Source organism: Thamnophis sirtalis, unplaced genomic scaffold (assembly GCF_051295495.1).
Source record: "Thamnophis sirtalis isolate CommonGarterSnake01/CBP01778 unplaced genomic scaffold, rThaSir2_p1.2 scaffold_11, whole genome shotgun sequence".
Lineage (NCBI taxonomy): Eukaryota > Metazoa > Chordata > Lepidosauria > Squamata > Natricidae > Thamnophis > Thamnophis sirtalis.
In genome coordinates, this window is record NW_028261391.1 from 22,668,867 (window position 1) to 22,684,567 (window position 15,701).

Below are 15,701 nucleotides of genomic sequence, written 5' to 3' on the forward strand. Positions count from 1 at the left end.
GTGTGCAGCAGCTGTCAAAAAAGCCAACATAGTTCTAGGCTGCATAAACAGAGGGATAGAATCAAGATCACGTGAAGTGTTAATACCACTTTATAATGCCTTGGTAAGGCCACACTTGGAATACTGCATTCAGTTTTGGTCGCCATGATGTAGAAAAGATGTGGAGACTCTAGAAAGAGTGCAGAGAAGAGCAACAAAGATGATTAGGGGACTGGAGGCTAAAACGTATGAAGAATGGTTGCAGGAACTGGGAATGTCTAGTTTAATGAAAAGAAGGACTAGGGGAGACAAGATAGCAATGTTCCAATATCTCAGGGGCTGCCATAAAGAAGAGGTAGTGAAGCTATTCTCCAAAGCAATAGCAATAGCAATAGCAGATTTTTATATACCGCTTCATAGGGCTTTCAGCCCTCTCTAAGCGGTTTACAGAGTCAGCATATTGCCCCCAACAACAATCCGGGTCCTCATTTTACCCACCTCGGAAGGATGGAAGGCTGAGTCAACCCTGAGCCGGTGAGATTTGAACCGCTGAACTGCTGATCTAGCAGTCAGCTGAAGTGGCCTGCAGTACTGCACTCTACCCACTGCGCCACCTGAGGGTAGGACAAGAATCAATGGGTGGAAACTAATCAAGGAGAGAAGCAACCTAGAACTAAGAGGAAATTTCCTGACAGTAGAATAATTAATTAGTGGAATAACTTGCCTCCAGAAATTGTGAATGCTCCAACATTGAAAGTCTTTAAGAAGAGATTGGATAACCATTTGTCTGAAGTGGTGTAGGGTTTCCTGCCTAAACAGGGGGTTGGACTAGAAGACCTCCAAGGTCGCTTCCAACTCTGTTATTCTGTTTTCTGTTTTTTAATTCATTATTTATAATTCTTGTGTATGTCCTCAGTTGAATACTGTTTTTGCAAAATTTGATAACAACTAAAGCTCCCCCCCCCATTTGCAATCTAGTATATCTAGTGGTGTACTACATATTATATCCACTGAACATTAATTTAAAACGTGTTTATTGTAATTTGTATAATTAAATTCAGAATCTCACTTCTCATACAACCGCTTTCTCGTTGTTGTTCTAGCTTTCAATCACAAAACATTATTAGGTGGGAAGATAATATTTTTCTTTCTTTCTTTCTCTTCATACATTCTTATTGCTAAGGTCTTTCATGCATAATTGCCAATATACAGTACATGAACTTGGGAGGAACTGCCCTTGGAAGAAGCTGAAGTGCCCCATCAGGTATGAAATAACATGCAGAGCAGTTTGAATCTCAACCACAACAGGAATACACTAAGAAAATTAACACCATAAAATATTTCTACAAATAATTATTTTGCAACATAATAGTCATTATTCTTTCACTTAATGCCTTTAATATGATATAAACCTGTTGGCTGATTCCAGAAATATACTTCCTCTCATACTTCCCTTCATCCCACCTTCACTCTAGGCAATATTTATATACTCATTCATGAAATGTCATGAAATTTTATACCATGGAACACAACGAAAGTACGTTGGTTATTTAATTCACTCAAGCCACGGGACTTCCCATGAGCCTCTCTTGTCGAAGAGACATCAGCCTTTGGAACCATCTTTCTTCTGCTTCTGCCTTGTCAATAAATAACTGTAAGAAAAAGAAGAAGAAAATAAGTATACAGTATAGTTAAATAGATAAATAAGGACATTAATTTTGCAATTAATTTGCAAATGTATGCAGTTGCAATGTATGGCTGTGAAAGTTGGAGTACAAGAAAGGCTGAGCACCAAAGAATCGAGGACTTTGGACTATGGTGATGGAGAAGACTCCTGCGAGTCCATTGGACTGCAAGGCGATCAAACTGGTCAGTCCTAGAGGAGAACAACCCTGACTGCTCTTTAGAAGGCCAGATCCTGAAGATGAAACTGAAATACTTTGGCCACCTAATGAGAAGGAAGGACTCCCTGGAGAAGAGCCTAATGCTGGGAAATATTGAGGGCAAAAGAAGAAGGGGATGACAGAGAATGAGGTGGCTGGATGGAGTCACTGAAGTGGTAGGCATGAGCTTAAATGGACTCCAGAGGATGATAGAGGACAGGAAGGCCTGAAGGAACGTTGTTCATGGGGTCACGATGGGTCGGACTCAACTTCGCAACTAACAACAACAAAGGACATTAAGATTTGTGAATATCTGAAATCATCTTTTAAATTCATTCCTATAATGCACTATTAGCAAGGAATGTATGATGCATTGTAGTGCAATTACAAACTTAAGTGATTTTAATTTCTATTGATTTCTGGTGTTTTCTGAATCAGACTATAGGTCAAGGCCTATTTTTAATGCCAGAAATCAGTACTAGAATATACAGTGCATTCAGAAAGTATTCAGACTCTCTTCACTTTTGACATTTTTCTTTTCAATAAATTTACAGTCATTTCTAAAATTCTGTTTTCACTTTGTCATTATGGGATATTGAGTATAGATAAATGCTATAACAAGCAAAAGATGACTACAAAACTGAACTTTAAGCACAGAAATTATTCAGGAGAACAGGTACATTGTTAAAAATCTTAGAGACCTTCATGTGCCTTAATAAAAAGTTTTCTATATGAATTACATATATCTCTATTATGTCATGCCAGGAACAGTGACTTTTAAGTTAAAGAGAAATGATCTTACTGGGAATCAGTATGCAATAAGGCCATACTGGATCCTGTTATCCTAAACAAAGTTTTGATCATTGATCAATTGTAAAACAACTGTTTCATCTAATTGGTGATCCACAACTTCAATCCCTGAACTTCCAAAGGATCTCCTAAAGTACCATTAAAATAAGGCAATGAGACTGATGGACAAATATTATATATATAAAAACAAACCATATCTTCTTTTTTCAATTAAATTCAAATTAAATCAATAATAGGGCTTTTTTGGTCTTAGAAATAGTTACTTGTCTGCTTTCCAGAGTAGAAAGAGCAATGACATAGAATTTATTTATTAACTTTATAAATAAATTTTATCCAGCAAGTCTGGATAAAATAACACATGGATAAATAGCACAATGTAAAAGTCATAAGGCAACAGAGAATTGAAAAAAGGTGATTCCTTGCAAAACTGTATCATAACACAGAACAGAAGGATGAGGTCTTCAATGCCTTTTAGAAAGCCAACCAGGCCAGGACTTGTCAGGTGAAGGGAGTGTTGCTGTTATTGTGGACAGGAACCACAATAGGGAAGGCAATAGGCATCCATCCGTGTGTGGTCAACTATATGACACTGTTTCATCTTGTTCATTCATGTGGGATGCATGTGTTAAGAGACCTGGGGCAAGCCTACTATGGCAGATCTGATGGAATTGACAGAAAATATTGGAAATAGGCAGTCCTGGAAGACAGTAGGTAGGTAGGTAGGTAGGTAGGTAGGTAGATAGGTAGATAGGTAGATAGGTAGAGAGAGAGAGAGTAGGTAACTAGGTAGGTATGTAGGAAAAGGGATAGAGAGAGAAAGAAGAGAGAGAGAAATAGAGATAGAGAGATAGGGAAATACAGTAGGGAGGGAGAGAGAGAGTAGATAGGTAGGTAGATAGAGGAACAGAGAGAGAGAGAAATACAGTGGGGAGGGAGGGAGAGAGAGAGTAGATAGGTAGGTAGATGTTTCCAGGTGTATTTATCCATGTGCTGGAGAAGGAAATCACTGACAAACCTTAAGACTTTGTTTCTGCTGGCACAGCACTTGATTAATGTAATTCTCATCAGTTAAAGAGCTTTCCAAAAGGAAAAAAAAGTTTTTGCACTCTGCAAACCTCCGAAAAACAGCCTGTTTTTTTCAAATAAAAGGCATGAATAGCCTTGGGGAGGGGGCTTGCAGAGTGCTCCTGGGGGGCGGGGCAAAAAACAGCCCATTTTTCGTGAAAATGGGCCCGCTTTTTGTCAAAAAAATTGCATGCATACCCTTATGGAGTGCTGCTAGGGGGGAGCAAAAACGGCCCATTTTTTGCTCATTTCTGCCTTCCCCAGCCCCCAGGAGTACTCTGAAAGCCTCCATAAGGGTATACACGGCGGGGCTTCAGGAGGCAAAAAATACTGTATTCGATGTATAAGATGCACCCAGATTTTCAGCCTCTATTTGAGGGAAAAAGATGCGTCTTGTACTCTGAAAAATATGGTAATCCATTTCAAATTTCAGCATATTCATATGGGGTAAGATAAATCCAGAAGAATCTGATCTTAGATCACTTAAAGCTTTCAAGGTTTAAGCTTCTATAAACTGAGTCTGGAGATACAGTCAACATTCATAGTCAGTATTATATTAAAATTGCAATGTCTGAAATCACTGTTTTAGCATTGCTGATTTTGCAGCTATGTTTGAGTCTACCTACAGTATCCAGACAGAATTTAAATGTGTTTTATCTAAATGACTATACTGTTATTTAATCTGAAAATAAAAAGTAAAAAAAAGTTTTGAAAATTAATCTTCTTTATATCTGAACATAGCAGTTGAACTTCATAGCATTGCTCATGCTATGAATTTAGTCAGGATTTTATGGAAGTTCTTGAGTATTTTTTTAAAAAAGAAAACAAATACACATATGGATACACAGATTACATAACCTCATCTCCTACACTCCTTATAAATTAGTTTAATCAAAGACTGCCATAATCAGCAAACTTACATTGGGATGGGCAAGTGAGTTTTCATCTTGGTATTTGATAGTAGTAGGAATAATTCCAGACTTTACTTCTTTTTCAGTGACAGCGACACCAACGTTTGTCACTTCTGTAATTCCCAGTTCACTTTTGATATCAGCAGATTCTGTGACCTAAATGTATTCACAAAACAATATTTACAGGCAAACTAATTCTGCTATGAATCATTTGAGAATACCTCTGCTTTGTAGCAGACCTGCTGAACTTTCAAAAAATTAATCTGCTGAATCATCAGTTGCCATTTCTCTTTTGTGACTTTGATGTTTTTGTCTCTCAGGAAGGCTTTATATTGTTTTTTTTTAAAAATATAATTGACTAACAGTTGAAGATGTTCAGTGGATGTGAAGGGGATCTGGCTATGATATCTGTCATCCTGTTGATTGCCAGAATTGAAATAAAAGTAAATAATATATAGGAGTACTTCAAGCATGTATATATGTATCTAGAGTTTTACCCAAACAATTCAATAAAGGATGTGAGAAAGAAAGGGAGTGCATGATATCTGAAAAAACTGTGCTAAATAATGTGTGAAGAAAAGAGTAGGAATTTCTTTTTCCTTTTAACTTGGTTAATATGAAATTCTACTCTTGAGATAGCTCTGAACTGGGGAAAAATTCTGGGATATTTCACAGCTGGAAAAGGAAAATCAGACCCCCTCTTCTGCACAAAAATTAACCTTGTGTTTGTCTGAAAAATACATTTTATTCCAAAATATAAAGTATGTTTCTCACATTTAAATATAGTGTCATCTAATAAGTGGAATCTGTCCATGGATTAGGATTACTACAGTACTAGTAATACTGGTATAAACAGTTGATGTCAGTGATAGTTGCATGAATATATAGTTCCACCACAGGATTCACAAGGATCCTATGCAAAGAAAAAAATATTGAAAAGTTACCTTTTTGACTTCTTTGCTCGATCTGAATGTCTGTTGAATAAAAGAGTCACTTTCAATTGCTTCAATTTCTTTGACTCGTTTTACTTGCTCAACAAGACTGGCTTGATCTATGGAAAAAGGTACGATGTCAATATTTTTCACCATTACTTTAAATATAGTATTGTGTAATATATTCCTAACGTATTTCTTCTGCTAAGAAAACAGAAAAGTCGAACATAAGAAATGGTGCTACCAATGAGATTCTATTTGTAAGTGAAAAAGAAAACACCATTTACATAAAACACATGCAGGATGACCTGTTGACCCCCCCCCCCAAAATTAAATTTCATTATAGTTTTAATGCCATCTTCCCTCCTAACAGAAGTAATTGGTTTGTAGCAATAGCAGTAGACTTATATACCGCTTCATAGGCCTTTCAGGCCTCTCTAAGCGGTTTACAGAGAGTCAGCATATTGCCCCCAACAATCTGGGTCCTCATTTTACCCACCTCCACCCACCCACTGGGACGCTTCTGTGCATGCGCAAAAGTGTCGAGGACACACATGAGCACACGGACGAGTGTGCCCGAACTGATAGTAAAACAATTGGCAACCCGCCACTGGCTGTTACCTGTTGTGTCTAAAAGTGTCCATATTAATACTATATTCATATATACACTATATTGCCAAAAGTATTCGCTCACCCATCCAAATAATCAGAATCAGGTGTTCCGATGACTTCCATGGCCACAGGTGTATAAAATCAAGTACCTAGGCATGCAGACTGTTTTTACAAACATTTGTGAAAGAATGGGTCACTCTCAGGAGCTCAGTGAATTCCAGCGTGGAACTGTGATAGGATGCCACCTGTGCAACAAATCCAGTCGTGAAATTTCCTCCAACTGTCAGCTGTATTATAAGAACGTGGAAGTGTTTGGGAACGACAGCAACTCAGTAGTGGTAGGCCACGTAAATTCGTCCAACATCAGTGTGTGACCTTACAAATGCGCTTCTGGAAGACTGGTCAAAAACTCCCATAAAAACACTCCTAAACCTTGTGGAAAACCTTCCCAGAAGAGTTGAAGCAGTTATAACTGCAAAAGGTGGACCGACGTCATATTGAACCCTATGAATGGGATGTCACTTACAGTAAGTTCATATGCAAGTAAAGGCAGGTGAGCGAATACGTTTGGCAATATAGTGTATTATTTTAATATTCTTATGCAACTTTTAAAATGAGTTTCCCCAATATTTCTGTAATTAGGAAACATTTCAATAATTCCAGGGTAGAATATATGACATACATATGTTCAGTAGAGATAGAAATGAAATAATAAGGGCAAATAAAATATATTGAGTGCAACAACAAGCTGCATTAGAATGTACTCATAGAATCAAAATGTTGAAAGGGGTAATTTAGGCCAACAAGTCCAATTCTACACTAAACAGTATAGGAATTCCATCTACAGCATGTGCTCTCATGTACATGAGAATCCCAAAGAGCTTATTTTATGAGAGAAAGCTCCTTCAGATGACAGGGGAACCCAAGGATGAGAAATAGTTGGTGAATTAGGAAAGGTCAGTAGGTAGCCAACGGGCGTGTTGTTGAGAAAGATGCTACAATTCATCATCTAGTAATCTCTTAAGCACTTTTCTTAAAAAGTATCAGAACACCAAATACGTCTTAATATATTCAGTTGATATGGAGCTAAGGAACTCAATCCTTCTAGGGTATTTCATTATTGATTCGAGTGAACAATGTATGCTAATTTGTTGATAAGTAGTTTGAATTTTTCAGAATATAAAGTTTAAAGCTGCACTTTGTCAAATAATGGAAGAAATATTAACAAACCTCTTCCCATGCTATCATATTCTAAAGCTAAAATATATTTGGCACTAAGCTATTAAATGATGTGAAAAACAACAGAAGTGACTTAGTGTCATTAAGTATTTGTTAAAGTACACCCATTGAATACTGTCTTTGGTAAAACAGTGGAAAAGGTTTGGGAAAGAGTCCTCATTAGATTGGATGTACTGTAAAAGAAATCCTTAGATCATGAAAATCATCTTCAATGTTCAATAAAGTGTCCTTTAGATCATATGCTGGCCTTTCTTTTTAAGTATGTTTGCATATCACAGTTATAGTAAAATAAAGCATACATATGCAAGTACTCTTTCTCAAGCATATTCATGCATGTTGATTTTCTGATACCCATGAACTTATCACAATAGGTGAAGGAAAAAATTATGCAGTTCGTATGCATCTGTCAAATATTACCAACATTTTACAATATAAATTCAAAATAGGAAACCATAAATAAATAAAGGCATGACTCAGATATTTGTAGTGCTCTAATGCAAGTGACAATTATAATCTGGGGACATGTTCCTCAAGGGAAATAGAATCACAGAATGTTTTCCTGAATTACTTCAACAACATTAACTGCATAAAAACAGACTGGAAGGAAGTTGCATCCATTAGTCTACAATATTGTTGACAAACACATTATTGGTAGATAAAATGACTTCCATATAGTGTTTGTCAGATGTCAGTAGAAAGGATATATATTTCATAGTAAAATCAAAAATAATGGAGTCAGAAAGCTAAGAGGATACAGAAAAAAATCAATACTAACTCATTGGACAGCAAGTCCTTTCACTCTGGGCAGACTTTAAATATAGAACTATTTATATTGGTGACTGATGTGTTGATGCCATTTATAAATCATTTATTCTAGAAGAATTACAGTTGTGCTTGCTTCTAAGTAGGAAAAATAAGATAAAATAGGAAAACATGAACATACAAAAAAAATCCAACATAATTTTGTGATGACTTTGGTAATGCCTTGATCCGAGTCTTTAATTTCAATCACTGTTTCAAAGCACATGGCTTATATCTGTAGGTCATCACTACTGTACTATAGATGAAAGCTCTTGAAAGCAGCAGATGGCACTATATAACCAGTTAAATGAAAAGATGTATCCTACGGGATTAAGGGCCCTTGTTTTTTGGATAAAAATGCATCTTACTTGCCTTGATGTGATTTGTTTTCGTAAACCTAAAAGTCATAACAATGTTTAATGGGCATGGTTTGCAGCTTTTGAATGGCTACTTGGCAGGAATAAGCAATTAAATGAATTTCAAACTGTCGGGGAGGTTGAACAATGATTAAAATATAAAAGGTATAAGGATATGTTAAAAACCCCAATATTCTATATGTAATACAAAACTAAGAAATGAGCATTTTATGACACACTCTTAGTTAGCTCCTATTACACAAAATTCTGTACCAGAATATGCTGATATTAAGGGTTCATTAATGAAATCATGTTAATAGCTAATGCCTTAAGCATTAAAATATGTGCAACATATAAAGAGATGTGTATGATCCTGATGATGGAGATGAAGCACATAAAGAGAAAGAACTGATACAACAGGAGCGATATTATATAATATATAATTTAGATCTTATTCTATTCTATTGGTAAGGAAATCTGTATTTTAGGCAGAATGTGGACTTGGATCCTGTGTAATATACAAGCAGCTACCATGCAAAGAAAGGGAAATGATTTTTGACATGCGGCAATCTCAAATAAATTTGCTTTTATACTGAAGCCTTTCAAATGTCAAGAATACAGATATACATACAGAGCACCATCACACTTTTATACTGAAGCCTTTCAAATGTCAAGAATACACAGATACATATAGAGCACCATCATCCTCTATCACGTTGTTGTCATTTTTGCAATCACAGCATTTGAAGTATTAGTTACATCATGTATTACACATTTTCACAATTATTTCAATTTTAAGTACCATTAAAGGAGAATGTTCAGGGTTGAAATGATAGATCTTTGCTCTTGGTTGTTTGCTTGCAGATATTTCGTTACCCAAACTAGGTAGCACTGATGACGTTATCCAGTTTGGGTAATAAAATGTCTGGGAAAAAAACAGCCAAGCTTAGAGAACGGCAAGGACTTCTCAATTTTAAGGACTGTGTTCTCTCAGGACTCACACTTTTGCATTTCTATTGGAAATAATGGATTTGTTAACTTTATTCAAGGTCACAAAGTGATGTGGAAGAAAATGGGAAACGTGGTACTTCCGGAGCATGAAAAAGCTACTTTTAGTATTTGCTAAAGATAAATCTCCTTCTTGTTCTCCTATTGCCTTTCAGGGAACCTCTAGTATGAATCCATATTATGAATCATAAAGTCTTTAAAATTGCAAGATATTTGTTGTCCAAAAAAAAGAGTCTAAAGTTACATAGCACTATGATCAATTTACAACTTCTGCCACTGCTGCTAGGTTTCCATTGTTGAGTTCTAATTGACGCTAATTAAAATTCTACGGAATGAAAAGCTGCAGATTTCTCAGGAACTTGACAGTGAATGTTGTCTGCCAGCCATCTCCAAACACCCCATAACCACGTACAGCCAGCCTGTCAAGAGAGCTAATGCAGACATAGTGGGGCACATCACATTTGCCATTGTGGCTTATATCAGATATACTCAGCTGTTTTTTTCTCAACACACAAAAGCATGATATGTAATTCAATGCTCAATTTACCCCTGTCTCGTAGGAGATTCCCCCCCCCTACTAATTGATAGAAATTAAGCCATTAATCAAGCCACTAGCCATCATTCAAACCAGAGAAGATGAATACAAACTTTCATCATAACCACCTTCCCCATTTTAGTGTTCATTAGCATTAATTTTTAATGTAATTATGCTATTCTTTTACACTGAGCTCATAAATTACTGCTCTTTTGTTGCTTGCTAGCCTTGTAAAATCCAAAGTAATGCTTTGTGCTCTATTCTTAAAGGCAATTACTAGCTACCTCTATCTTTTATATCTATATAATAAAAAACTTTAGATAGTAAGTTCACCTAGCATAGATATGCTTATAAATATAACATATACAGCATTCACATAAACACAGATTCTATCATTGATGTAGTGTTATCCTTCTCATAACTTGTACTGTTGGTGCTGTGTAAGGGGGTGTTGAGTGATCAGCAGGGGTGGGTTCCTGCCAGTTCTAACCTCTTCTATAGAAGAGGTTCCACAAATCTATAGTGCCAATTAGAACCTGTTCCAGCTCCCTCCCCCCGCCTGTCCTCACATCATCAAGATGAAGAGCGAGAGGAGGAATTTTGGGAGTTGAAGTCCACAAGTCTTAAAGCTGTCAAGTTTGAACACCCCTGAGGTTTTTTTTTTCTAAAGGGTTAGGGGTACAAGGGTCTTGTAACTTGACAGCTTTAAGACTTGCGTGCTTCAAATGCCTGAGTTTCTGAGCCAACATTTTGGTTGCTAAGCAAGAGCATTGTTAAGTGAGTTTCACCACATTTTATAAGTTGGCCATGCCCACCCAGTCACATGACTGCCAAGCAACTCTCTCGGTCACATGGCTGACAAGCCACTCCCACCTCGGTCACATGGCCAACAAGCCACTCCCACCCAGTCACATGGCTGGCAAGTCACTCCCACAAAGCAGGCCACACCTACAGAAGAGGTTCTAAAAAATTTTGAAACCCACCGCAGATGATCAAGCACTTTTGGGTTAGGTATCCATTTTGTTGGAGGATGTTGTAAAGATGGTCACTTTCCTTTTTCTGATGTTCTGGGTTATTCTTACTGCATTGGTGCTCATCTGAATAATATTGTTACATAGTTTGCCTTGTGGAGATGGGATCTTTACTTTGGTAATGAAGAAGTTAATTAGTGTGAGTTGTTTTTAGCAAACTATGAAAAGGATAACACTATCATACTTCAAAAATCTCTCAGAAACAAGCAATAGACTGTGTCTGTCCTACATAGTGACTGTTATGGTCATTACTCTGCATATAGATGACCTTTTTCTTGAGCTATTAGGTCTCTTGGCTTACTTAAGATGTTTCTGAAGGATTTAATTGGTTTCTGTGCAATTTGCCCAGCTTCTGGAGAAATAGATTCTCCAACTTGTCATAACCACCATTGCTGGCTTATTTAAGAACAGCTGCCAATGATAGTCCCTCTATTGAAAGCAACACACCAACCTAAGATCTTAACAGAATAACAGAGTTGGAAGGAACCTTAGAGGTCTTCTAGTCCAACCCTCAGCTCAAGAAGGAATCCTGTACCATTTCAGATAAATGGCTGTCTAATCTCTTCTTTTAAAACACCTTCCTACTTTTTTCTTTGGCTCTCTGGTCTCTGACTTGACTGGCTGACTAAACCTCTTTGGTATTTGGCTGTTGTGGACTATTTTCCCCTGAACCTGTGTTTTGTTTGCCATTTACAGCTTGACTCCGGACAAAAAGCTATTGCTTCTCTATAATTTCTAGATTGTGTGTTCACCTACACAGCCAACTCTTTATCTGTCTTTGTAATTGACTGCGGGACTACTCATTCTCAAATCACCTGTAAACTGAACCATTGTGTTTCCTCAAACAAAACAGTGTGACAGACATCCAAGTATTACCATGAGAATTTAAATTACTCAAAGGTTAATGTGGGCAATGAACTCAAAAATTGGTCTACTGCAGGGGTAGTAACTTTTCTGCACAGGGCACATATTTTAAACAGATTATATGGTAGGTATATTCACAAATTTCATGGTAGAGATGGCCAGTTATACAACTTCTATGGGTAATCCTTGACATACAACCTTTGTTTAATGATGGTCTAGAATTATGATAGAAAGGGAGCTTTATGGCCCGGAAAACATTGCTAGGCATTGCAAAATGTTGCACCTCCACAAATGTTGTGGTCTGGTAGCTTTGCAACCTGTTCACACCTACAACAGGTTGCCAAGCATCCCACGATCATGTGGTCACCATTTGCAATCTTTGCCAACTTCTCTATGACAGCAGTGAAAGTCACAAATTATTGCCACCTACCAACAGGACTCCCTCGCATCTCTGGAAGCTGGCTGAAAGGGCTGCATCCCAAAGAGGAGCTGAATTCCTTTGGCAGGGTACAGAAACAAAGCCAAAATACTGAAGATTTCAGCTCTGTTCCTGTGTCCTGTCAAATGAGTTCCCTTCCATGTCATGGAGGGGTGATGACCTCCTTTGACAGCAAAGAGTCAGCCAGGTAAGGTTAGGAATCTGGAGTGTATCCGTTAATATTTCTTTGCTCAGGAGCTAAAAATCCTGTTTGGATTTCAGTAGGGAGGATTTTCAGCTCCTGAGCAGAGCCTCCCTGGATTTCCGGCACCTTAGTGCACTCCTTACCTGGGACTCTGTTTAACAACCTGTACAATCACTTAATGACTGCAATGACTGGGAATGCTGGGAGTGTAGTTGTGGAGCAAAACAATCATGTGGGTAGCCGCATGATGTCTCACTTAACTACCACTTCATTCAATGAATGAGAAACCAGTCCCAATGGTGGTTATGAATTAAGGACTATCTGTCTATAAGAAAGTTAGCTAACTGTTGTTCCAGAAGACAAATAAGCAGTGGATGGAAATTAATCAAGGAGAGAACCCACCTAGAAATAAGGACAAATTTCCTGACAGTTAGAACAATTAATCAGTGGAACGGCTTGCCTTCAGAAGTTGTGGAGGTTTTTAAGCTTCAGCACTGGAGGTTTTTAAGCTTCAGCACTGGAGGTTTTTAAGAAGAGATTGGACAATCATTTGTTTGAAATAATATAGGGTCTTCTGCTTGTGCAGGGGGTTAGACTAGAAGACTCCAAGTCCCTCCCAACTCTGTTATTCTGTTAAATATATTTCAGAGTATAATGCTATTTTAATTTTAATCCTGCAATTGAGTCTACACCCCATGCAGAAATATTTATTTTTGGTGAAAAGAAAAATTCTACTATTTTCAGTGATAAGCATATTCACTCTAGGATGGCCTTTTAAAAAAAACAATGTATTTTGCACTGAGTTTGGGGTATCTATTTAACTTTCAAATATGCTACAGAGTGTTGCACTTGCCTAGTACAGTGCTGAATTTATAGAAAACAGTTTCTGGTGAAGATCAGCAATAGGTTTTAAAAAAAAACCTGAATTAATTATTCACTGACAGTAAGTCAACTCACTATTGCAAATGCATCAACTATGTAATAAGGAACTATTAAGATCATTGATTTTCTGAATCCAATTGATAGCTAACAGGCTAAAGCTACACACTGATATTTGTATAACTAATACCTCAAGGCTAACACTTTTGACATAAAAATCCCAATCGACCAAATGGTGTAAATAAATGGAAATTTAAAGCCTTATTCTCAGAAACTCAAACCCAATATAGAGTTATGACATATTGTAGTATGCAATATTCCACACAGGTATCTAAGAAATAATAGATATAGGTAGATTATTTTTTTTAAAAAAACTTACAGGCTTATTTAAGGTCCAAAAACTGAGGAAATGGAGCCAGGAAATGTAAATAGGAAGAAGTTCTATTCTATGAGCCAAACTCCTTAGTATCCAGACCTTTATCTTTATTTTATTAAAAATAATCGATTTCTAGGAAATTACAAAGTTACAAAGAATATTAATGGTAATAAATTGTGTGAATTATTCATTTAAATGCGGAAGATGAATTTAAGCCCAGAGTCATTTGGAGACAGACAGCATCAAATAGAAGGAAAGGAGGCAAGTATAAAACAAGTTACTTATTTAAGAATAATGAGTGACATATATGTATTTTTCTACATTCTTTGTTGATAGAAAAATGATTATTTTTCTTCTCACTAAGATTACCATAACATTTAACCTGACAATCAAATTTTGAAAATTATATAATCATAAACCTTGATTTAAAAAGTATGTGCAATTTTGTCATTCGAATCAACACAAATCGAATTTCTCATTTGCAATAACTACTATATTTGCAAAAGCTGGTTCTAATACACTGCTGTCCTTTACTTTGCTAACAGTATCTAATTAATAACATTTTCCTTCAGAAATTGAAAAATTGGAATCTGATATCCATGTTATTTTATATTTCTATTTATATAGGGAACCAAAGAACTAATTATTTCTTCTTTAATAAAAAAAGAAGTGTAACAGAAGGAGCCACTGGAATCCTTGATTTTTTTTCTGATTAACAAATTATGCATACTACTAACAGATGGCAAACTAATTTTTATCTTCAATACAATTAATTAAGAATTTTCTTTTAATTCCTATATGATTTTTATCTTTATTATTACGTCTTCTTGTGCGGCAGTATCATTTTTGCATTAAATTACATTAAATTCTAATAGTGTGTAAATGTAATAAAACTATTCATTCTCTAAAATACACTGCAAAAGAACAATAGTGAAATTGGTAAGTAGCTTCTATTTAATAATGGGACATACAAGCAGTATACTGCATTATCTTGACCTTTTCTGATCAATAGGGCCCAATATTAAAGACACATCTCATTTTTATAACTGCTAAACTGAAAAAAGCATTTAACAAATAGCAGAAATTTTGTAATAAACTGCCATTCTGATATTATTCATTCTATTAAAATGAACTTAAATTTCACAGTATTGTTACATAAACAGGAATACTTTCCTTCATGTGATCCAAGAATCCAAACTATGATATTGTTTAGATGTGGTAGATATGATTTAGTTACTCATGTTCAGGTTACAGAATATGAGAGAGAGTGCCATTGACAAGTAGACACCAGTCAGCCATAATGATGAACAATTTGCTGTTGTCCTACATTGTCCTTTAAAACCCTACTTGGTCAGGAAGCTGATGACAAATCAAATGTATTTGACCAGGGACTATGTGTAGGATTGTGGAAATTACCTTGGGGAAAATAACCAGAAATGTTACAAAAACATAAAGTGCAGAAACATGCTTTAAGCTCTGGGAACAAAGGGAATATTAGGATGACACTCAGGCTGACTCCTTCCTGACCTCCTGAGGTACGAGGGGGAAGGATATGAAAAACGCAACCAGAGTTGCAATATACTGTTAACATAGGCCACAATATCTCAATAAAACGTACCATAGTCCTTGTTTTAAGCAATCTGATTTGAACAAGCTCAAAGCCAGCAGCACCTGAAACAGCATGGAATAGTTGGATCTACTTGGGTGTAGAACAATAATTTGGGTTTACTTGGCCGTGGCCACTAGTTAAATTCCAAGATAACATTTAATGTTCTCCGTGTTAAATTTTTAAATGCA

General features: G+C 36.4%; 1 protein-coding gene across 2 annotated transcripts in view; it reads right to left on the bottom strand.

Annotated features, from left to right (window-relative positions):
• Positions 1–996: 996 nt before the first annotated feature.
• The window catches only part of RSRC1 (arginine and serine rich coiled-coil 1), a 136,098-nt gene continuing 121,393 nt past the window's right edge, over positions 997–15,701 (bottom strand). For both annotated transcript variants that reach the window (XM_087725322.1, XM_087725321.1), the window contains 3 exons: positions 5,593–5,699; positions 4,658–4,804; positions 997–1,631 (listed from right to left, as the gene is read on the bottom strand). In XM_087725322.1, the coding sequence (XP_087581448.1) occupies positions 1,539–1,631; positions 4,658–4,804; positions 5,593–5,699 (347 nt within the window). In that variant the 3' untranslated portion in view covers positions 997–1,538. The remainder of the gene's footprint in view (positions 1,632–4,657; positions 4,805–5,592; positions 5,700–15,701) is intronic.